Source organism: Eleutherodactylus coqui, chromosome 1, assembly GCF_035609145.1.
Source record: "Eleutherodactylus coqui strain aEleCoq1 chromosome 1, aEleCoq1.hap1, whole genome shotgun sequence".
Classification (NCBI taxonomy): Eukaryota; Metazoa; Chordata; class Amphibia; order Anura; family Eleutherodactylidae; genus Eleutherodactylus; species Eleutherodactylus coqui.
This window is the reverse complement of record NC_089837.1, coordinates 484,613,157-484,638,415: the sequence shown is the minus strand read 5'-3', so window position 1 is coordinate 484,638,415 and position 25,259 is coordinate 484,613,157. Positions and strand designations below refer to the sequence as shown.

The 25,259-nt window shown below is 47.8% G+C and overlaps 1 protein-coding gene across 2 annotated transcripts in view; it reads left to right on the top strand.

The window, feature by feature from the left end:
* RB1 (RB transcriptional corepressor 1) overlaps window positions 1-25,259 on the top strand; it is a 168,075-nt gene that overhangs the window by 127,734 nt on the left and 15,082 nt on the right. For both annotated transcript variants that reach the window (XM_066586021.1, XM_066586015.1), the window contains exons 18-21: window positions 9,703-9,818; window positions 11,758-11,885; window positions 16,114-16,259; window positions 20,862-20,966. In XM_066586021.1, coding sequence (XP_066442118.1) covers window positions 9,703-9,818; window positions 11,758-11,885; window positions 16,114-16,259; window positions 20,862-20,966 — 495 coding nt within the window. The remainder of the gene's footprint in view (window positions 1-9,702; window positions 9,819-11,757; window positions 11,886-16,113; window positions 16,260-20,861; window positions 20,967-25,259) is intronic.

The window sequence follows — 25,259 nt, the reverse complement described above, 5'->3', positions numbered from 1 at the left end:
TCGCATGCTAAAAGCGAACGATCCGCTTATCAGGAGTTCACAGCGGGTTCCTGCTCCATGAACACAGCCAGCGTATGAAGAACACAGTGGTCCAGCTGTGCTCCACATACCCCGCACAGAGTGCACAGTTGTATACCAGCTGAGCGCTCCATGAACAACCGGAGTATGAAGAACACAGCGGTCCAGCTGTGTTCTTCATACTCCGTACGGAGCGCTCAGCTGTATAACAGCTGAGCACTCCAAGCAGAGAACAGCTGGATGCAGAAGACAAGCGGCCACACTTGTCTTCTGCATACCCCACTCGGAGCGCACAGCTGTATACCAGCTGAGCGCTTCGGGAAGACAACAGCTGGATGCAGAAGATTCCAGCCCCGCTTGTCTTCTGCACACCCCGTTCGAAGCACTAAGTGATCGCTTAACGTTTGAGCGATCACCTTGCCCTGAAAATGTACACAACGATTATCGCTCAAAAGACTTCTTTTGATCAATAATCGTTGTGTCTAAACCAGGCTTAACACAGGAACGAGCATCGCTGATTGAATGGAGGTGGAGCGCGTCAAGGATTGCTGCGGCACACCTGCCTCCATTCACAATAAGTAGTAAGTCGTTCATAAACAGATCGATGCTGCAGAAACTGAACGACGAACGAGCAGTGAACGACCTCTCGTTCGTCATTAAATCGGTGCCTGCGTTTACACTGAATTATAATCATTCAGATTTTTGCTGGATTGTGAGAATCCGAACGATAATTGTTGTGTGAAAGCACTTTTAGCCTGGGTTCACACCGTGTGAATTTGCTGCGGTTTTGCCGCTGCATATCCTCACTGTTGCAAAACCGCTGCGTTTGCAGTACAATGCAGTGCAAATGTGTTTGGGCAAAAAGCTGTTCTCACAGGATGGATTACTGCCGCAGTGCAGAAATGCAGCTGCGGTGCGGTTTTTCAAGATGCAGCATGTCAATTCTTTTGACTTTTCCGCTGTGCTTTCTTGTCCATAGACCTCTATGAACGCAGCAAAATCCGTAAAAAAAAGCTCTTAGGAAAAAACACTTGTGGATTTTCTGCGCCAAAAAAGTGCAGAAAATAGGCAAGATAAAAATAACCTTTGAAGCGGTTTTGCCGCACAAGCAGTTCTTCTGCGGCAAAACCGCCCTGTGTGAACCCAGCCTTAGTTATTAGATAAAACCGGCGCTATTGTATGGAAGAAATAGGTGTATTTTCATTTTGAGTAATTCATTAGACTTCTTGTTCTGCTTTTCTCCCGGCTTACACTGCTTCTATATTGTTCTGTTGTCTCATTCACTAACTTACCAGAAACTACTTCCATATAAAACAAGGAACCACGATGTTATGCAATAGTGTCTATTCCTTTTACTGTCATGCAATGTACTCCGTATATCTTCCTCAAAACGTAAGCGTGTCTCTTCAAGACCAAACTCTATGGCGGGGGAAATGAGGACAGATTGTAGTGAGTAATTAGAAATGAAGTGAGTTGATGTACGGGTATGATCAGCGGTAGCGGACTGCTGTGGTTTCTGATATTAACTGCGGCAAATCCACAGCATTTCATAATACCGTCAGTGTGAACGAGATCTTAAGAAATCCACTTGCTGCGGAAACAATCTGCAGCGTAAATTGCACCATGTCAATGTATCTTGCAGAATGTCAGTGTGGATTTCACTTGTACACATTTAGTGAAATCCACATCAGAATGCGACAGTTTTGATGCAGATCTGCTGCAGATTATCCGCTACATGTGATTGTAGCCTAAGGCTGCGTTCACACGGGGCGGAATTGCTACAGAATTTCCGTGTGGACTTCCACACGGAAATTCCGCCTGCAATTTTAAGCCGGAGACGAAGCAGCAAAGTGGACGAGATTTGCAAAAATGATTATTATATCGCCGTTTCTGAAAATAAAGCACCCCCTGAAAATAAGACACCCCCTGAAATTTGCAGAAGTCCCGAATATAAGGCACCCCCCGATAGTAAGGCATAGTAAAGTGTGCAGGCAAGTCAAGAGGCCTGTCCCCTGCTGCCATCCCCGGTGTCTCCTACCGACAGTCTGCTGTTATCCTGTCCCTGCTGTGCTGTACGTGTGTGCTGTTGTGAGCTCCGCTTGCTGGCTGGAAAAGTCCATACTGTACGTTCTGTTCCTGCTGTACATGTCTGCTGTGATGAGCTCCCCCTGGTGGGCGGAAGCTGCAATACCATCCCTGCTTACAAGTGGTACAGGAACTTCTGTTTGCAGACAGGTACGTTACTTTACAGCCCTTATTTTTTTATGGCTCTGTGTGTGTCAGGCAACCTTTGTGTGATTCTTAAGGCTGGGTTCTCACAAAGCGTATTTCCAGCGGAAATCTCGCAGTTTGGCCACAGCGATAAACGGCGAGATTTCCGCCGGGAAAGCGCTGCTTCAAAACCCACGGCACTCAGCCGCTTGCTTTGAAGCGACCTGGCTGCACGCTTTTCCGTTTCTGTGGCCGGTGAATTTGCACCACAACACTGGCTTCTCCCAGCTTTGCCGTGACAGATTTGCTGTCCCATGTGGATGAGATTTCGGAGAAATTTCGTCCACAAAGCTGGCCTATTGAGGGATTAGCGGCCACAGTCGGATTTGCCATGGCGAAATAAGACACCCCCTGAAGATAAGACGTAGCGCATATTTGGGAGCAAAAATTAATATAAGACGCGTCTTATTTTCGGGGAAACAGGGTACCTCAATGTACATTGAAAACCATGTGCTTCACCCACAGAAACCACCCAGCTGAAATTCACATTGCAAAACCATGGCATTTTGTGGTAAAAAGCCAGTATATTTAACTGCAATTACCATGCACCTGATTGGCTGCTGTCCCAAGCAGCGGACACCAGCCGCTCAACTATCCTGAGGATATGTTATCCGATAGTATTTGCACAGTAAACCCCCTTAGGACTTAAAAAATCCCCACCTCCTGAAGCGCTGCCTCTGATTGGTTGAGTGCTGTGACCAATCAGAGGCAGCGCTCAGCTTTCATTCAATGCTGATCGCTGCCAGTGCTACTAAGGTGATGTATTCTTCTTGACTTTTATTTTTCCTACACTTTTTTTGGGGGGGTGGGGGTGGGGGGTGGGGCTTATATTTCAGTGGGCGAGATCGCAAAATAATGGACATGCGCGATTTTATTTTAACATCGCAAATGTGCATGGAGCCATTAGAAGCCATTGGCTTCATAGTTTTGCAATTTCTCACAGCGCTGGAAAATCGTGGGATTCCCTTGCCAATGTGTAGCCACCCTTAGGATTATTAGCTTGTTTCCTTCTTCCCGTTGAAATAAACATTCACAATCTGCCAAGCGGAGTATGCATGTTTATGAAGGGGTTAAGGAGGATGAGTGTCAACAAACAAGTTGTTAGCTGGAAGCTATCTTATGTGTGCACACAGCTTAAAGGGGTTGCTGGAGTTAAAATGTTTATATGACTCTGTGATTGTCAGGAGGAGTTAAGGATGCCGCTGGATCCAAGTTTCTTAATAATGTCTTATCCTGTTCGATGTTCTGTTTAGGCCTCATTCACATGGCCTACAAAATCATCGCTATGAAACGCATGTATGTGAAGTCCATGGTTTTCAATGGGTTCTTTCAGGCTACAAGACATAGTGATGATTTTGTAGCCCTTGTGAATGAGGGCTTAAGGGTCCTGCTTGACCTACTTGTTAATTTGTACATATTTTTTTATTTGCTAAAATTTTTTTTAAAAAAGATTAAACAAAAACTTTTATATGAAAAGAGGTTCCTGTGTGAAAAACACAAAAAAAGAGTTCATTTTCTCCTTTCCCCACTGCTGACGGGTCCACCGCTGGTGGATCTGGGACTTCTTGCTGACGTAATGTTTATAGGCTGTAGTCAGCCTGTGCTGACATAAATCTGCTGCTGCAGCAAATAACCAAGCTCAGTAATCATCATTGAAGTCTCATTGGCTGCTGCAGCAGGTTTATGGGGATCGTCACTGGCTGACTGCAGCCTGTAAACATTACATCCGCAAGAAGACCCGGAGCCGCCTGAAGGGGCACTTGCACTTGTAAAAGTTTTAACTTGGAAAACCACATTAAAGGAGATGTCCCGAGGCAGCAAGTGGGTCTATACACTTCTGTATGGCCATAATAATGCACTTTGTAATATACATTGTGCATTAATTATGAGCCATACAGAAGTTATAAAAAGTTTTTTACTTACCTGCTCCGTTGCTAGCGTCCTCGTCTCCATGGTGCCGACTAATTTTTGGCCTCCGATGGCCAAATTAGCCGCGCTTGCGCAGTCCGGGTCTTCAGCAGTCTTCTATGGAGCCGCTCGTGCCAGAGAGCGGCTCCGTGTAGCTCCGCCCCGTCACGTGCCGATTCCAGCCAATCAGGAGGCTGGAATCGGCAGTGGACCGCACAGAAGAGCTGCGGTCCACGAAGACAGAGGATCCCGGCGGCCATCTTCAGCAGGTGAGTATGAAGACGCCGGACCGCCGGGATTCAGGTAAGCGCTGTGCGGGTGGTTTTTTTAACCCCTGCATCGGGGTTGTCTCGCGCCGAACGGGGGGGGGGGGGTTGAAAAAAAAAAAAAACCCGTTTCGGCGCGGGACATCTCCTTTAAGGATACTGCCAAATGCTCTTGGATGTCTGCTCTTAGAGAAGTGAATCAGCCACTCATAAATATTTGATTGTTTGCAATTTGCTACCACAATTGGTTGATTCTGTTAACACATACCTCATCTATTGATCTATGTCCACTGAGCAAATATAACTACAGGTCAGAGGAAAAACAGCATAAATAATACTTAATGTTAAAAATTGAAAGGTGCTCAGCATGGTGGAAAAACATTAACAATCCGTCGTCTTACCTTGCTCGATCCCCTGCAACTACTTTCCCAACGGTACCCCATCCCTTGCTGCAGCAGCGATAATAGCGGGATGTGACCGCTTCAGCTAATCACCGGTTACAGTGAGCTAGTGATTGGCTGCAGCAATCACATGTACCCTTGTTGGGTTGTCCTTCCTGCAGCCATAAGTACAGAGCAGCAGGGACCAGGCACCATCTCAGTGGGTATGGCTGAAAATCGGATTAGGTAAGATTTTTTTTTTCATGTTTTTTACTACCCTTAGCAACTTTCCATAAAATATGACTGCATACCCCCGTTAGTCTACTTTGGAATAAAGGGATTTTCTCTGTTCCTTTTACAAGTACCAACATTTTACACTAACATGAGGCGTATTTACACAGGCAGATAATCTGCTGGTAATAAGTGCCAATTGATGACCTAGCAAGTCAGTCTGCTTTCATTGACTACTATTTACATAGAGTAATCATTGTCAGTATGTTTGTTCCTATTCCGTTTCATTGGAAATGTGCTGCTGGCAAACAAAGATTTTTATGTCTTCAAATGAGATACAACCAATGAGGAACAATCAATCACTGCTTGTTCATGTGAACGGTTATTTAGCCGATTGTTGCCCCGTGTATGTGGGTTTTGAACTTACCTTGTCTGACCTATCTAAGGCCTTCCTCACACAGGCGTTTGCAGAAACGCAACGTTTTTAGCAGCACTGGCATGCGTTTTGCCAGCGTTTTTAGCACAGCTAAAAGCGCAGCCAAAAGAGCTGAAAAAAAACCCAACACTCACCTAGCAGGCGCCGACAGAGCATCTTTTGCTGGTAAGTGTTTGAAGACCCCGCCTCCAGCAAGAGAATGCTCTGATTGGCTGAGCCACCGCTCGATGTACCAATCACAGCCATTCATTGAATGGCTCTTATGGGCCGAACCAGCACTTGAGGAACCAATCAGAGCAATCTCTTGCTGGAGGTGGGGTTTTCAAACCCCATTAGCAGCAAAAGATGCTCTGTTGCTGCTAATAAGTGCCCGGAGCTCCGGAGAGCAGGTAGGTGAGGTATTGCTTTTTTTTTTTTTTTTAGGTAGTGTAGCTAGGGCTTGCATTTAGCGCTGTCAAAATGCGGTACCAAAACTGCTGCCCATTCATTTCATGGTGGGGGCACAGGTGAAAACGGACAAAAGTAGAATATACACACTTGTGTGAGCAGTTCTATTGAAATGAATGGGAGCGTTGTACAGTGTTAGGCGCAGTACTGAAAAGGCAGCGATAAACGCTGTACAAAAACGCCTTTGTGAGGAAGGGCATACAATGAAAACGAATTCTCATGTAATACCTACTTTTTATTCAGTTACCAGAAACTAGTCAGCTGCTTTTACTGTTGAGCCCTATTAATATTTGATGAGGTTATGTTCATCAAATAATATTCTGTGACACTGGCATAACTGCAGGGGATGCGGTTGCACCCGGGCCCCAGAGCCTTAGGGGGCCCATAAGGACTCTCTTCTCCATATAGAGAACCCAGTACTATGAGTAAAGCATTATAGCTGGGGGCCCTGTTACAGGTTTTGCATTGGGGCCCAGGAGCTTCCAGTTACGCTTCTTAAGAGAAGTTGGGGGGCCCCAAGATAAACTTTTGCACCCGGGCCCATGAGCCTTTACCTACGGCCCTGTTCTGTGACCTATACGTGTTATAAAATCATGATTTTATTTCTAAAACAATTTGTAACCTATTTGAAAATGTTACTCTTAAATTGAAAACCTCAATGACCATTTTAATATTTTAAACAACTTGAGCTTATGTAATAGCCAATGTGGTAACTAGCAAAAATGCGATTCACTATATTTACCTAAAATGACAGTTTTGTGCTGAAAAGTGCCAGCCACCAGGGGTCTCACTTCTAGTTAATTTTCCACTGCCTGTTGTTGTCAAGTGATAAGAGGGAGAACAGGAATTGGAGGAGCGTGATAACTCATGCTGCCTGTTACGTCCATGCGGCGCACTAAAGCGCCACGCCTTAGTATGGACGCATGGTCGTGTCCCAATAAAACCGCAACAACTCTCAATGTTGCATAGATCAATTACACCTCTTCAGGTAAAGACAGGAGGACACCTGTCCCTTACTAAACAGGGAAAGTGGGGAACCTCTGCCTAAAAGCGGGGTGATTGTCCCGATAAGGACAGCCCCACTGTCTTCATCTGGGACCTGGCTATCCCTGATTAGGAACCTGGAGATATGTACAAAACATATAGGACACGACCATGTTCACACACACACTAAACACAGAACACGACAGCTCATACCTCCTGTATGGCCACCTGCACAGACATACAGAACAAGTCGCTGTTCACCCCAACACACAAGGTCATGCATACCACATAGAACTGGACAGCACATACACCACATGTCTGGCCACCAGCACAGACATACAAAACACGTCGCTATTCACACCAACACACAGGGTTATGCATACCACATATAACGGGAACCCCACCAAGAACTCACATGCATACAGATAGTAAACCATAGCTAGTCCAAGTATCCTTACACCAAGAGAATAGAGAGTCAGCCACCATGCTGACATAACAGGGAACAGTATCAGGCATCACCCACCTGACACACACATAAGACATCAGACGTCTGGAGGCCACACCTGTAAAGTTATAGGGAGAAACCTGTGGATGTATGCAGCTGTGCGGTCACCATACCACACACTACTCGATGCACGCACCCCAGAACGAAAGGACAGCAGGTGTCCTGACCGTCCTCAGGGAAGGTGAGAGAGGCACTTTAGACAAGCATGCATAATACCAGCTCTAAGTGGGATTAATACAGAGTGCAAAGATGAGATGAAATGACTAGCATTCTCTCACAACAGAAGCTGGTATTTATGTGTAGCAGACCAGAGGGATTGCCTGGTGGAGAATACCACACCCAGTCAGCTCAATTAACCAACAGCTGAGAAGGTGTGCTCATGGAATCTCATAGAACTACAGATCACAGAAGCACAACCTAACACTGCCCAAATAATGCTACATTTTCACGAGACTGTCGGCTAAACGACTGCACGAGAGGGTGAAGTCGCAGCTGGGTGCTAGCACTCGTGCAGAGCGTTTTGAAAGGTAGATCACCGCTAACCTCTTGCTCAGCGCTTTACACGCAACGAGAAGTCAGCGATCCAGCAGAGATTGTTATGCTGGTTGAAAGGGAGCGACAAACAGCTTCTATAGTCTCATCCAACTGACCTACGAAATAATGCTGGCTGTCCAAAATGGAACATTTGATCCCTTTTTATCCAAATGTAACATTTGGCTGACAAATCATCCCTCAATTAGTATACAAATCTCTCCACATATCACCCTTGCAAATATCTTCATGTCTTAAACACCCCTCCTTTCCCTCACAGATCCTTTTGCCATAAGATAAAAGCCTTCAAGTGGTACAATTAAGGTTCTGGTTCATAGTTGATATCTAGAACTCAAGTGACGAACTGCATAAACCTGCCAACTATTTTCTTTTCTTTTTGTAAGAAGGAGCATTAGTCTTGTTACTATCCAACAACGCATTGCATGTTAAGAATATGTATGTCGCGGTACAAAAATTGTATTCTAACGCAACAAATCCATCCGTCCCGCCAGTGGACAGGAGGCCTTAGTGAGTTTTCTCTGTACGCAGTGTATTGAACACCACGTAACAACTGGTTTTTGTGTATCTTGACTCTACCAGAAGCTAGGGGTTTGACAGGAGGAACGCCCCTGTCACACCCCCAGCTCCCGATAGGGTCAAGCCGTAAAGGTCCTAGCAGGACAGTGTGCATAGATTTGTCCCACCGCTGCTGTAGCCTTAGGCTGAGGGTTACTGTACCTCTCCGTCCTGGCCGGCATTTGTGGCATGCCTGCTCTGCGGCCGCCCGCTGACCTCTCCGTCCTGGCTGCCGCTTCACGTCTCCGTCATGGCTGGTGGCTGTCATCTCGGTTACGCCGGCTGCATCAATGCTTGGTGACGGGCACTCGCGGGAAACCACTGTGACTTCCGTACGGGGAGGGGGCCACCAGGTAAGGCACTCGGTCCTGGGGGTGCTTGGCTGCAGCACAGCCGCCAGTCGCTCTATGCCTTTTGTATCAATATTTTGTGGCCTTGCAGGACCTGCAGGCCAAGACACTGTGCAGCCAATCAGCATCAGAGGGCGTCACCCCCGGTCAATCTTGGCTCCACCAGGAATTCCTGGTGGCGTCTAGATACACTTATACCATAACAATCAACTCTTCCCACAAGCACAGAGGAAACTGAGAAATAACAGATACAGCCTGCAGATGGGAAAAATGATTAATGCCAGAAATGCGTGTTCCTAATGTACACAAACGACGGCTTACTTACGCATTTACTCTGAAAAGTCAGTTTTGCTTTAATCCTACTACAAGTGGCTTTTATTTTAAGATTTCTTCTTAATTGATTTTATTTATTTCAGTCTAATTGCACTCCAACCGTGGTTGCCAATGTTTAGCAAGTCACAGCGTACATTTTTGAAAATCCAATATTACAATATAAAATGATTATGCTGATTATGTGTTAATTGTCTAACTCTGTCAATACCAAGTGCTGAGCTGGGCAGTGGTCAAGGCAGAGCCACCAAAGCAATGCAAACAATAAACCTGTTTGCTATGTGTCTGTCCGGATCTACAAACTTCCTGGCGGTGGGACATGGATTTAGTGGGGCTGCTTTCTGCAACAAAATGATTGTTTTCATTTAGATTGAAAGTTTCTGGACTTTTGCACAGTGTACTATTATATAGTGGAGCATTGTAATGTTAGAAGGACATTAATGTGTTGTTTTTTCTTTTTATTTGCCAGAATTCTCCTCTATTTGATCTGATCAGACAGACTAGAGATCGGGAAGGAGCCGATCACCCAGAAACGGCGAGCGCGTTCCAGCAGCCATCACAAAATAATCCCACTGCAGCAGATCTGTAAGTGTATAATTAATATTATATACATCCCCCTCAGGCTTCTTTCACACGAGCGCATAAACAGCAATGGTGTTTTTAGGTTTTTATGCCCGCTCTGTATAAGCACCTGAAAGGGCGTTTTTCCGCAATCACGGCCAGCGTTTTCTCGTCCATTCACACAACCGTGAGCGTCGTTTTTAGCGAAAAAATACGCCGCCCCCCGGAAATCCCTTGCTCTGCCCAAATCCTCGGGATGCCTTTCAATGCCTATATAGAAGCACCTGTAAGCTTTTCGCAGCATTGGACGCTGCAAAAATGCCTCCCTCTCCCTTCACTTTCCCTGCTCCCATAGGGATCTATGGGACCTGCCGGCATATATTGGCCAAAACATAGTTCCAGAACTATCTTTTGGCTGAGCGTATATGCGCCAGCCGTGTATATGTTCCATTTTTGACGCTGCTGGCGTATTTACGCGCCGTATATTCGCCTGTGTAAACAAATGCATTGAAAATCACTGCCTCTAATGGCGCATATATACGCCCGGGCGTAAAAATGTGCCATTTATGCGCTTGTGTGAAAGAAGCCTCACTGTGAGATTCGAGCCAAGAAGTGGCGACTGCTCTTGTGACAACCAGAAGGTGGTTCAGTCAGAAACTTAGAAGGTTAAAGGCAGAAAAAGACTACTACCTGCTCCTTATCGTCTGCCCTCATGGTTTGTCTTCTCTCATAGGTTAGATATGTATGGTTTCCTTCCTACTTCTTTTTTTCCATTTTGCATATATAACAAAAAAACAAGTAAGAAATGTTGGCTCACAGGACGCAAACATAGATGTGTCCATAACACTAAAACCATTAATCAACAAAACGAATGTCGTATAGACAGCAACAATGCTGAATGAGTAACAGAACTACTTAGATGAAAAGAAAGACGGACAGAGTTTGTCAAGGGGATAAAGATCTGAACTCTGGAGAGTCCTGGAACTCAATCCAATAGACCCAAGATCTTGTGAACTTCTCTTGGGCTCCTCGATCCTCATGATCTACTGGATTTTGTTAAATCATAACAGTGGGTGGTGAGTTCTGTCTCCACATTATGGGAATACAGGCCCTCACCGCCTTCACTAGATGGCGCACCACCAAACGTCTCCATGCCGGCATGGGTATGTTACTGAGGTGTAGCAGGAACAGGAGATTTAGGCCGTGTATAGTCTGTAAACTGGTTATGCACCAGACATTTTTCCAGAAACCAGCCACAGTATGGCAGTCCCAAGAAATATGCAGCATTGTACCTGGTTCCAATCCACATCTCCAACACAGCGGTGACACTGTGGGAAACCTGGAGTGCAGTCAGAATGGGAAGGCACCCTATACCACTTGTGTTCTCCTGGATATGGAGGATTTATGCGTATTCTTTATTTCTGCATAAGAGAGATATGAAGGTCCCTTTCCCAGTCACCAAGTACTTTGGGCTGGGTAGAACTGGACAGGCTACGAGTAAATTGTAAATAGTGGAGAGAGTGTGACTCAAGGAGCCTGGAGATGCACAAAGGTGTTCAAATGAGGTCAGTGTCTACAAAAAACTGTCAGCAAGGAGGACAAGAAATGTCGCAATTGGTGTGCTTGCCATGTCCAAATGTGGATAGGCTCCGACCCATCTACCAACTGCCAAGGGGAAAGCCACGCTCCATCCTTCAGGATGAGGCACACAGTATTTGGGGTTAAAGAGCCCATGTCATCCTAAACCTTATTTTTAACCCCTTTATGACCCTGTCCTATTTTGGCCCACATCTGGAGGGTATACTCACCTGCCCATAGTTTATTTAAGAATTATTACCAGTAATCATCATGTGCCCTCTTTGACGCGTGTGGCAAGATGGCACTATCTAAAACAGTAATCCAGAACCGGTTTAGTAAATGGACTATTATTGATTTACTTATACTTGTTTTCCTTTTTTTTCAGCTACCTCTCACCTTCAAGAAATCTGCAGCAGTGTGCTGCTCCTAATGTCCACATAGCAAATGGGCAGGGTCCACATGCTTCCCAGCCTCAGCAGCGATCTACCTCACTGTCCGTTTTTTATAAAAAAGGTAAAAAAAAAAGTAACCAGAACTCAACAAAAAGATGATGAGTTGTTTTTCACCTGCTGAAGGGTGGCGGGGGCCAGTCCCTATTCATCCCTATTATTAAGGTCCATGAACACACAGATATCTTTCAAAAAATTGAAAGATCAGTAATCGTTTTGCATAAAAGTACTAATGGGCACTAATTGCTATTAGTACTTATCAGCTTCATTTGCACATGCAAATGAGCTTCTGGGAGCTGTTACAGAAATCAGCAGGAGGTCTAAGGTCTGTAATTGGCTGTATTGTTCAGCCATGGGCTTCACTTGGAGAATTTAGCACCATGGACAGCTCTGTGGAGAGGGTGAGAACTGAGAACAGCTCGGCTGTTATCAGATCTCTGCTGGCAGAGCACAACCTGTGGTCCTGCTTATCAGCTGTTCTGCTGAACGATGGTTTTCAAGCAGAACTGAAAACTGTCATTCGGCAGAAAACTGAAAGATGGTCACATTTAGACACTAAGATTATCGCTCAAAAAACATTGTGTCTAAATGGGGCTTTAGGGCAGTCGCAGGGCAGTGACACACTAGCCATGTCACTGTTTGCTGTAAGAGGAAGGGGTAGAGCTTCCTCCTGGAGCACTAGCTGTTCTCTAAGAAGGTGCCCGGAGCTTCTGTATGCACTGCCCCACTATTGCTTTTCTCGACCAGAGGGAGAAGGGCCAGGTCCTGGCGGCTGCTGGGAGTCTGTACCTGTGGTTAAAACATTCTAAGTAGGAGTACAGCAGTGCTACCCCCTAACAATAGCATAATGGAAGCTCCACTTAAGTCAGTGCGGTCAAAGGATGGATCCTTTCGAAGCTGGGATTGAATTTGCTTGCTCCCATGACAGAACAGGACAACAAAATCCACAAATAACGATGTGGATGAGCCGTTATTTGAAGTTCAGAGTCTGACTTTAGTAATAGTAATTTTGTAACTAATGGTACCCTAATTATATAGCGCTCTTTAATTCGTTTGTTGGATTTTCTATAAGACTCATCGTCCACCAAACATAACAAAGTGGCACAGGAGACCTCTGGGCAGGCATGGAGGCTCTAGTACCCTATTGTACCACCTGTAGCTTGGATACAAGGTGTGAAATGGGCAGGCATGGAGGCATACAGGTTCCGTATGGTTTCCTGCGGCATATTGGCCCACATTTACTGTAACCCTCTAGAGCAGTGGTCCCCAACCTTTTTTGGCACCAGGGACCGGCTTCAAGCAAGACCATTTTTACAAGGCCCGGCAGGGTTGGGCGGGACATGGGCGGGGCTTTGGTTATATAGGCCGGGGTTATGAAGGGAGTTGGAGTTTAGTGCATTCTTATTTAATTATGACATTTAGAATGTCCTGGCAGTACACACACAGGGCAGTATATAATCTATCCCCCCCAGCACACACATAGGGCAGTATATAATCTATCCCCCCCCCAGCACACACATAGGGCAGTATATAATTTATCTCCCCCACCCCTCAGTAATAGACAGCCCCCACCTCTCAGTAATTAGCAGCCCCTCCCCCTAAAATAAGCAGCCTCCCCCAGTAATAAGCAGCCCCCTCCCAGTAATAAGCAGGTCCCCCCCCCCCCCCCGTAATAAGCAGGTTCCCTCCCTCCTGTAATAGGCAGGTGTCCCCCCCCCCCCCCCAGTAATAGGCAGCCCCCCCAGTAATAAGCAGCCCCTTCCCCTGTAATAAGTAGCCCTCCCCCCAGTAATAAGCAGCCCACCCAGTAAGCAATCACCCCAGTAATAAGCAGGTCCCCCCCCCCCCCCCAGTGATAGGCAGCCCCCCCAGTAATAAGCAGCCCCTTTCCCTGTAATAAGTAGCCCCCACCCCCCCCAGTAATAAGCAGCCCCTCCAGTAATAAGCAGGTCCCCCCAGCCAGTAATAGGCAGCCCCTTCCCCTGTAATAAGTAGCCCCCCCCCCCAGTAAGAAACCTCCCAGTAATGAGCAGGTACCCCCCAGTAATAGGCAGCCCACCCCAAGTAATAGGCAGCCCGCCCCCCCAGTAATAGGCAGCCCCTTCCCCTGTAATAAGCAGCCCCTTCCCCTGTAATAAGTACCCCCCCAGTAATAACCAGCCCCCCCCAGTAATAGGCAACCCCTTCCCCTGTAATAAGTAGCCCCCCCCCCAGTAATAAGCAGGTCCCCCCCCAGTAATAGGCAGCCCCTTCCCCTGTAATAAGTAGCCCCCCCCCAGTAATAGGCAGCCCCTTCCCCTGTAATAAGTAGCCCCCACCCCCAGTAATAACCAGCCCCCCCCCCAGTAATAGGCAGCCCCTTCCCCTGTAATAAGTAGCTTCCTCCCAGTAATAAGCAGCCCCTTCCCTTGTAATAAGTAGCCCCCACCCTCCCAGTAATAACCAGCCCCCCCAGTAATAGGCAGCCCCTTCCCCTGTAATAAGTAGACCCCACCCCACCCCCAGTAATAGGCAGCCCCCCCGTAATAGGCAGCCCCCCCAGTAATAGGCAGCCCCCCAACCCATATACTTACCTCCTCCCTGCTGTCGCTCTGTCTGCTTGCCCGGAACGCTTCCTCCCCGAGTCCTCTACTGCGGAACTAATGAGCAGGGGACTTGGGGAAGAGGATCCTGGCTGCACAGACGTCAGTGTGTGCGCCGGGATCATCGCGATTACCAGCGGGGAGCTGCGGCGCCCCCGCTGGTAATCGCTTCAGTGGTCAGCGGCGTCGACACGCCGCGGGCCACATAGCACAAGGCAGGGGGCCGAATTCGGCCCGCGGGCCTTGTGTTTAGAGCAAAAGTTCCCGGCGGTGCCGCGGACCGGCGCTAAACGCCCAACGGCCCAGCCCCGATCCGAGGCCCGGTGGTTGGGGACCCCTGCTCTAGAGCGTGCAAACTCCGTAGGCTGTTGAAGTTGCATGGTCCAATACATGTTTTATTGGTGATAAATCTGATGATCGGGCAGGCCACAGAAGTGTGGCAATGTTGTGGAAGCATTTCATGAGACGAACACATGTGGCTGCAAGATGTCCTGAACACATCGCTGAGCTGTGATTGCCCCTTGTACCACTAATAAGGGTGACCAACTGTCATTTGCGATGGCCCCCCAGACCATCACACCAGCAGTGGGGGCAGTGTGCCGCTCCACAGCAAAGACAGAACTGAGGCGCCTGCTCCTAGGTCTCCAGACATGAACACTGCTATCAGTGCGCAAACTTAACCTTGATTTATTGCAGAAGACAACCCGATTCTACACCGTAGCAGTACAGTTTCTTCGTTCACAACACCACTGCAAACGGAGGCAATGCTAGGTGGGAGTCAAAGGCCGTACACGTAATGGGTGTCATGAGACCAAAATGTCATTCAGCCAAGCGCCTGGAAATGGTTCCGACAGACACAGGGATGTAACACTGGCGCCACCTTGTCTCTGAATGGCAGACAACTAAACAGTTGGAGCTGCTTGTGCTTGTCAGATGATCCTCTCTACGGGTGGTCTGTTGAGGGTGTCCTGAGCCCGGTCACCTTGTGTGTGTGCCCTCATGCATCCACTAACAGTCTGGTGGTGGCAATGCATCGCTACGACCATCCAGCTTCTCACATCCCAGTAATGCGCCCCTCTCAGACTCTGGTAATGGGGTGACATCTCTTCTCTGCGTCATAGTGACGTCTAGTGGCCAACAAGCTCTACACAAGTGGAAGAAGAGGTCACTACACACAAGGAGCCTCCGAGAGCCTTTTATAGGCCAAGGGGGGAACCATGTTTAGGGCCTTCGGTGACCAGACTGTTCATCTAATCACCACACAACTCTAATGATTTGTATATCTGCCTGAGATGGAACTGCATGTAGGGTTTTGCAGTAAGACGACAACTTCTTCTGGGGGCGGGATTGTAAATGTTACTCAATAATTGTGGAGTTTAGTATAAGCTATGAATAGTTAACCAATAGGAAATGTTCCAAACAGCATTATGGGTAATATTGGTCATGTTCTGAAATATTCTGCGCTCCTTCACTGTGAAGGCTTGCACTCCTGCTTGGAGCTTGTTCAGTGTTGCACTTCTGATTACTACAGTTGCTTGCTGAGCGCCTTCATCCATCTAAAATATCAAGCAGCATAATCTTGAAAAATGCTGCCCTTCGACTGTTCATTGTTGGACATTTTGCATATAATGTCACCTGAATGTCACTTAGGATTTCAAATTAATAAAAGTTAATTTAAATTAATGGAGTTTTAATTCTTGTGTTTCTCAGTGTACCGCCTGGCATACCTCAGACTAAAAATCCTCTGCAACAGTCTCTTATCTGACCATCCAGAATTTGAGCAAATCATCTGGACACTTTTCCAACATACTTTACAGCATGAATATGAACTGATGAAGGACAGACACTTAGATCAGGTAATGATTGCTTTCTTTTTTTTTTAAGTAGCCGGGCCCAGTCTCCAGAGCATGTAGATCTGATAGTATCACCCTGCAAGCATGGCTAAACAAGAAAAACAAAAATTTATTTCAGGGAGTATGAAAGACCCTCAAACAAGAGAAAGCTCCTGTTTTTTTTTTACATTGCAGTACACTAGACTATACTGCATATAATACAAACCACTTATGGCGGTATATTCCATTGAACTCTAGAGTAAAGTCTGTACAGTGAGACGGCATGGACAAATCCAGGCCGGTACAAACGATCCACTCTAGGGGGTTTCCTCAGTTTGTGGAGCGGCTTTATGAGGGTTCCTTATCACTGAAGAAAGAAATAGTGGTATGGGGCGTATTCCTCTTCTCCCTAGCTGGCCAGGTCTCTCTCAGAGGCAATGAGGACATATGCCTCCTCAGCAGAATATAGCCTTTGGGACGATTGATCAAAATAAATGACCAGATGTCAATCCAATATTTTCTTCACATGAATGGCCACAGGTAAAAATCAAAGAATGAAGCAGCATATCCAAGTCATACAAATATAGATGCAGGTTCCCAAAGGGCTGGAGCTAAAAGCTTCCCAGTAGTCCAAATGGCCAAATAAAGATGAAGGCGGCAGCACATCCGCTGTGTGACAACCTCCTTATTTCATCCTCTGCAACATTTCAGTTCCTTAGAACCTTCTCAAGCAAATCTATTGAGAAAGGTTCTAAGGAGCTGAAAGGATGAAACTAAAGCTTTTGTTATACAGTGGATGTGCAGCCTCCTTCACCTTTATTTGGCTATTATAAGTGACCACAGATGCTAATCAGTTATTTTCTTAATTGATCCGTGATTGCAGGACACACGTAGGGAAATTGTTCAATGATAAAATGAAAACTGCGCTAAACAATGAGCACAGCGCAGCTGGAAGGCCCTCACAGGATCAAAAGATAGAGGAGGTATGGGGATCCCAAATATGGCGCTCTATTACAGAGCTACTCTGACCCGGCGTATACTAGAATTGTTAAATAGTAAGCCACAAAAACGCTGGGTAATAATGGAACAAGACTCGGCCCCATACAGAGGTGCAGGCCTCATGTGGATCCCTGGTAAAGGGAAACACAAGAAATTGGGACTATCGCCATTCACAGAAGAACTAATCTCAGTGTGGCTGGGAATAGCCTCCGGGATGGGCCTGATCAAGAAACCAGGTCCCTTAACCCCACTAGTGGGCAATGTGGATATACCGACATTTCTCAGGGGTACACCCCTCACAGATATGTTAGCAGAGGACCGCACCGGAGATATACCCAGAGTGGGGGATATGATCATAGAGGGGGGCATAAAAACCTTGAGAGGGATCTTGGGGGATCGGGGGCCCCCAGCCGGAGCATGGTATCAGTACCTACAATTGAGCCACTATGTCAGATCATTGGGAGATGTCCAGTCGGTGGGGTCAGCACCCACAACGTTTGAAAAACAATTTATCCTCAACTCTAAAGCAAAAAGTAAAATCACCAACCTTTATAGCTTTATGATGGAGGCAGAAACGGGAAGGTGTGGGATAGCACTAGAAAGAGAATGGGCAAGGGAGTTGGGCCACTCACCCGCCGAGGAGGATTGGAGGAAAGCCTACATTCTAACGCATAGAATGAATATAGCAAGCAAATACCAAGAACTCAACTATAAGATCTTAACGAGATGGTACAAAACACCAGAGAGGCTGGCCAGAATCTTCCCCCAGTACTCGGACACCTGCTGGAGATGCCAAAAGGAGAGGGGCACATACACTCACATCTGGTGGTCGTGCACAATGATCGGTCCCCTTTGGCAAGAAATAGGAGCCCTATATTCCTGGATCAGCAGGGAAACTATCCAGCTAACACCAGAAATGGCGTTATTATCAATGATACCGGGGTCGCTGGCGAGGACCAAGAGATCATTGTTAAAGTTCTTTCTACTGGCGACCAGACAAGTGATCCCACTGAAGTGGAGAGAGTCATCGACTCCCTCCAGGTTGATGTGGATAGAAAAACTAGACGAGATCGGGTACATGGAGGAACTATGTGCCAGAGACTAAATACGTCTCAACAAATACCTAGCGACATGGGGTGCTTGGACCACGCAACGAAATACGGTGGAGATCTCCAACTGGGTCCAAAGTGGAACAATCCCCGCCCCCAGGACCAGCATACTTCAAGTTAACTAGAGACAAACAGAGCAGATCGGATTGGAAGGATTGACAGGTCAGTCAACCCCCCCCCCTCCCCCCCTCTCTTCCCGTTCATTCTTCCCCCCCCCTTTTTCTATACTATTCTCTTTACTATGTCTTCTCTTTATTTGTTACGCGACTCTAGACTTTACTAGAGCCCTAATTGAAAATTAGACTACTTATATATCAAGTTGATAATACTAAATGGTTTACAGATTATTATTAGGTGTATTGTATTGATTGCAAGCAAGAGCTAGACAGATAGTAGTTAATAACAGTTTATTGTCAAAATACATAATTGATTTGATGTTGTAACGTGGCCAGAGTTACTGGCCCCTGACGATATAATGCTATATTCTTGTTAAAATGAAAAATGAATAAATACATTTTGAACCATAAACAATGAGCACAGATCCACACATGGAGGTGGTGCAATCTAAAAAACTGACAAAAACTTGTGCCAGTAATTGAACAGGGGTCCTGATCAGTACTGTGTGTCACTGATCAGCACTTAACCGCTGCTAGAGAGAAACAGGAAGGAGGGACAGGGAATTAGGGGTCCTGAAGGCGATCATACCAGATGATGATCACATACTACAGCAGAATGTGGAAAATGAGATTAGTAGCGCTCCAATGGTGGGGGAGAATGGCAAAGAACTCAAAAAGGAAGTAGGATGGGACTCACCCCAGACGTAACCGGACCCTCCAGGGGAGGTCACGGTTCGTCGAATGGTCCTGGATGGCAGGTAATATCAAATACTGGTCCAATAAACTGGTCAGGAGGACATCCCAGTAAGGGAGAGCATCACAGGGTGACTCTAGGCAGGAATTACCAGAGAAAGCAGAAAGCAATCGAAAACAAGGGAAAAAAAGGCCCTGGTGCTCCAGTGAATTGGTATTAAGAAGAAGTAGAAAGAAACTTACTTCGTAGGGGTGTCAGTGGTATTTGACACCCCTAAGATCCTGGAAGGCGTGTAATAATGTAGATGAATTCGTGTTCATGAGGTTCCAAGGAGGCAAGATTTATTGTAGGGTAAACAGCGCGTTTCGGCTATACAATAGCCTTTATCAAGCATCCTACAGCAGATGAGACTTGTAGCTTGATAGTAGAGAGTGGAGAACCGCAAAGCACATGTACGGTATCAGCACAGACCAGGCACACCACTTCTCTGGACACCGCTCCTGATTGGAATGGCATCCAGAGGTTTCTACTGCTTTCACTAACCGTGATTGGTCACTCTACAGACCAAGCAATCACAGCAATGGAGGCAGTGGCACAACCTCCACTATCATAACTGCTGATGCCACTGATTGGTGCTGTCATTTGCAGCACCAATCATACCATAGTCTCCTGTGCCTCCTGTGCCCCTATCATTGGCTGAACTACCTAGCTGAGCCAAGATTGATTGATCAATTTCGATTGGCGAATAGTGGCTCTTCTAGATATTCAGCAGTGCGGGGATAACAGCAATTCCATCCTGACCTAATAAAGCAGCCTAGGTCCTCCCTTGATGTCACTAAGTGTTTTCCAGTCATTTATAATCCCCACGATGACTGCTATTGGCTGGTCAGAATTGATCAATCACAATTCATCGCATCAATCATCAATGGGGCGGTGTCCGGTTGTTATGGCCACCCATCGTCCCTCTGGGATTACTATGCAGGGGGCCAGTAACATCACAAAGGGAGAGCTCTCCCACAGCAAACACTTTATATATACCTTTTCAGAACGCTGATGAGTGTAAGGGTCCTTTTACTTGGGACAACTTCAGCGCCTAACAGTCGTCTCAGCGACAATCACTCCTGTGCCTTCACGCAGAAGCGATGATCGCACAGTGAATGAAGGCCGAGCTGGCTGGAGATCACTGCGCCCACCCGTCTCCATTCACAGTAAACAGGTTGTCTTTTATAGATGATCGACTGCCTGTTTACTACACAGCATGACCATCATTTGATTTATGTGCCCTCAGAAACTGAACGGCCCTTACACGGAATGATCGTTCAGATTCCTGCCATCCAGTGAGAATCGAAACGACTTTCGTTCAGTGTAAAAGGGCCCTAAAAGGCGCCAACCTTAAGCTGATGTTTTTAGTGCAGTTTCTGGCATAATGGTAAGTTGTTTACAGACCGTAGTCTGGCACCAGTTAGCAGACACCATCTGTTGTGATCTTCTCCACATTCACTGCTTCTGCTTCCATCACAGAGCAAGGGGAGCGATCAATTTTCACAATATCAGCAATATTTCAATGGGATATGGAGTTATTATACAAAACATCAATGACTTCAGACCAACAGTTGATGACCCTACGGTTTGTCAGTGATACAATATTGTATGAACATTTGGTAAGAATATAAATTTTTTTAAAACTATTTCATATTTTTTTTTGTAGATTATGATGTGTTCCATGTATGGCATTTGCAAAGCTAAAAACATTGATCTCAGGTTTAAGACTATTGTGACAGCATACAAACAGCTAACGAACACAAACCAAGAGGTAAGTGACTTTGTAAATGCAAAAAAAGCCATAAATAAAGATAACAAGATTTGGTAAGAACTTACCGTAAAATCTCTTTCTCGTCTTGTTCATTGGGGGACACAGCTTTGACCTTGGGGTATAGCTTCTGCCACTAGGAGGCGACACTAAGCACAAAAGTGTTAACTCCTCCCACTAGCTATACCCCTCCTGCAAGCAGCATGCTAGCTCAGTTTGTATGCAAGCAGTAGGAGCAGCCAGTAGGATACAACATAGATAATAAACAACAATACTCACGAACTGTAACTCATTCCAACACCTTGTGCGACTGCACCGAGGACCCTTCCCTAGGGAGTATACGTCACAGTTCCAATATCAGACTGGGTGGGTGCTGTGTCCCCCAATGAACAAGACGAGAAAGAGATTTTACGGTAAGTTCTTACCAAATCTTGTTTTCTCGTCTGTTATCATTGGGGGACACAGCTCTGACCTTGGGACGTTCTAGAGCAGTACCCAAGGGGGCGGGAAAATATAAGGATTCGCATGTGTAAGGAAGCAATCTGTCTTTCAACTGCGACCAGCGTTAATGGATGGCTAGGTATCCCACATGTTCAGCCAGAGCCTAAAGGGGCCTAAGTAACGGCCCCGTCCACCCTCTGAGGGAAGAAAAAAGAACAAAACCCAGACAAGGAGCTTCCGACGAGGCGCACGCCTTCCGAATAATACTGCCTGGGAATATGACCTAGCTGGCATAGTAACCCTGAATTGCTGCAAGGCAGAGTCATTGTAAGGAGTCCACTCTGGAAACGCAGGGATCCAGTCGGAGTTGCCGGGATTACCGGCAGCACGCTAGCGTGACTGAAGCATGCTACCTGCACGAGGTACTCCGGCGTAGTCAACCGAGAAACCTGCCCTGGAGCGTTCCTTGGAACTACTGAGAAGGTGCCCACCTATACCTCACCGAAGTGGATCCTGATACCGGCGGCAGAACATACAGCGGTTAGATAACGACCGTTTCCTGTACCCTCCGTACACAATAGGCATCCGAAGATGGAGCTGTGGAGCCATAGGCGCCGAAACATCAGGGTTGTGGGCCTTCTACCAGGCGACTTAGTTGTAAGTCAGGTCCCGTATACCTCCAGGTATTCGATCTCACCTACACCGCCCCTCCGTGATGAAGGGACATTCGACTCCAGACGCCAGTGGAGAAACAACCTGTTGAGATATGCAACCGTCTCATGCTGGAGTCCTGTGTTGACCACGGTTGGAAGGCCTGCCGTATTACCTTGATGCTGTATATGCTGACAGCCTCCGTCCATGGCATCTGCTGTCTGATTAGCTGTAACTTGAAAAGGGGCATGAGAGGAAAAAGTTTGGTTCCATGATTCTGCAACAATGCCCACAGCGTCCGTCTCTGCATGGCCCCATGGGCTAGCGAGGACATCTGCCCATTTCGTGATCAACTAGGGCTGGCCCCGTGCTGGGATGCAATGTAACCGTGTGACTCCACTGGGTACAGAAAACTTGACCGCACAAGGCAGCAAGGGTACACTGGTCCGAGACTCACTGATCCCTTTGGGGAAAACATCCACAGTAGGGATGGAGGAACCCTAAAATTGCCGACAGTACAAGTATGGACTGTCTTACGCTGTCCTGCAAGCCATAATGCAGGGGGAACAATGCAGGAGGATCGCAGCGAGTCGCTGGAGCTGTCCGCCTCAACCCCATTGGACGTTTTACCTTCCTATACATTCAGTCTCGCAAGCGACTAGGAGGGTCTAGTTTGCTAAGGATCAGCGCTCTACACCTGAACCGACACTAGCGACCGTTTAGAATACGGAGCACTCCTACGGCCAGTCTCCCCATCCCCAATCGGAGAAACGTGGCCTGTTCTGCACCCCACCAGGGTCCGCAGGAGCTCTGTCTCCTGCAGAGAGCTATCCACGTCCTACTGACATGGCTGTAGAACTAGCAGTCAATCATTCCTAGAGAGTACACATGCCTTGTAGTTCAGAGAACGCCCGAAAGAAGCGAACGCGGCATTACAAAACGCCGCCGGAGGGACGCCCCACGCCACTTCCGTCTGTGGCCGGGGCATAAAAAGTATGCGGCTCTTCTGTCATCGTAGATTGCCCTAAGTTGCCTGTAGGAAGCTGCAAGTGGTAACTCCAGGGAGGCTAGCCGTTATGAAAAACGTCTGAAGCGTAAGCTTCTGTGGGGTGGAGGCGAATACGACGTGTTCACAAAACTCCTGAGAATAGTATATTGCTCAGAAGGGTAAGAAGACTTAGCCAGACCAAAGGAAGCCCGACGGCTGTTCGAATTCCTTAGGGTTTTGGGCTGCATACTGCTGCCTTAACACCTTTCTCCACACAAGGCCCAATACATGTTGTCCATAAGGTGACTAATTTTTGGGGGAATGCAACTCTCGTACAATAGCGGGACCCCATACCGATGTGGTACTAGCCGGACCCTGTCCGCGTGCTATCTCGGCATCGGACCTAGCGGTCTGGTTGCCTGCAGGGAAAAGCGGGGGGGCTAGCTGTAAAGCCAGGGCAACCCAGTAAGGCCTAACATCAAGGCCGGGGTACCGCTGATGATCAGCTTGTAAACCAGTACGGCAGCAGAGAGCACACTTGATATGCGGCTCGGTCCCGAACTGCGACTCAGGGTGCAGGAAACTACTGAGGGGACAAAGCTGACCCCTGCTGAAACCAGTGAATGCGCTGCTTCGGGCATTGAAGTACCCCCGGTCTCAGCCGCCTGGGGTACCGCCAACAAGCAGCTTGAACCCTGTTGTACGTAGGGCAAGATTTTCTCCGGTTGGATGTAGTCTCGTTCCTTAACGAGAGCGCACCTAGTATGTGACCCTTGCCGGCTGCTGTCACCGGGTCCTCCTGGACACAGACACTGTGGTGCGATTGCCTGTAAAGGAGTTCAACCGGATTCGGGACAGAGATGAGGAAAAATGAGTCCAGAGACTCCCTGTGCGATTACTGACAAGGGATCGCATACTGTTTATCTGTAAGATGAGATTCTCTCCGCTTAATCTCGAACTACAGCGCGAGCGCACTTGGTATGTGGCTCTGGGCGCCCCGCCTGCATGTCCTCCTGGACGCGGACACTATAGTACATGTGACCGCGGGGAGAACCATAGGGGAGCTGCCGACATGTAAGGCTCAACCCGGTGCGGAGCCAACATGGGGAACGATGAATCCAGTCAGCGAGCCCCGAGTAATGCTGACAAGAGTTCGCACACTGTTGTCAGTATATAGAGAGCTGTAGCGAGAGCACACCTGGCATGTGGCTCTGGCCGCTCTGTCCGCCTCTCATCCTGGACTTAGACACCGCGGTCTGCTGGCTGCAGGGAACTGCAGAGGGGCAATGGGGGAGCTTCCGTCAGGCAACGCTCAACCCGGTCCAGAGCAGATATGGGTAGCTGTGCGGTACTCCTTCTGTATGGATGGGGTAATAGGGGCGCTATCAGCGACCAGGGAGCCACCGATAGCCTGTGTGTAGTACGGAAGGGGTCCCAGCGACCTCAGTTTCGCTGAGAGGATTGCGCATGGAGTGGTCAGCTGCTGCCTGCGGGCAAAGCGGGTCGCACAGTAGCATTATACGCCAGCCTATGGCAATCAAACGCTCGAACGTCGCGAGCTACGCAATCTGTTCAGCAGCAAGGCAATGGTGGCCGTGCGACACGGTTATCCATCACCCGTCCTGACCGGTGTCAACGCACGCAAAAAAACGTGCTGTAGGGGGCGATGCTGGTGCACAACCTCTAAAAATCGCGGCCGGGAAGCGAGTAAGGCATACCCGCGTCGCCACAGGGTAGTCGCCTGCTTGGCGGGGAAATTCAACCGCCCGCTCGGCGGGGAAATTCAACCGCCCGCTCGGCGGGGAAATTCAACCGCCCGCTCGGCGGGGAAATTCAACCGCCCGCTCGGCGGGGAAATTCAACCGCCCGCTCGGCGGGAAAATACATGCGCCCGCTGGGCGGGAAAATACATGCGCCCGCTGGGCGGGAAAATACATGCGCCCGCTGGGCGGGAAAATACATGCGCCCGCTGGGCGGGAAAATACATGCGCCCGCTGGGCGGGAAAATACATACGCCCGCTGGGCGGGAAAATACATACGCCCGCTGGGCGGGAAAATACATACGCCCGCTGGGTGGGAAAATACATACGCCCGCTGGGTGGGAAAATACATACGCCCGCTAGGCGGGAAAATACATACGCCCGCTTGGCGGGAAAAAATTCTAACGCCCGCATGGCGGGAAAATTCTAATGCCCTTTGGCGCGTCTGCATGCCCG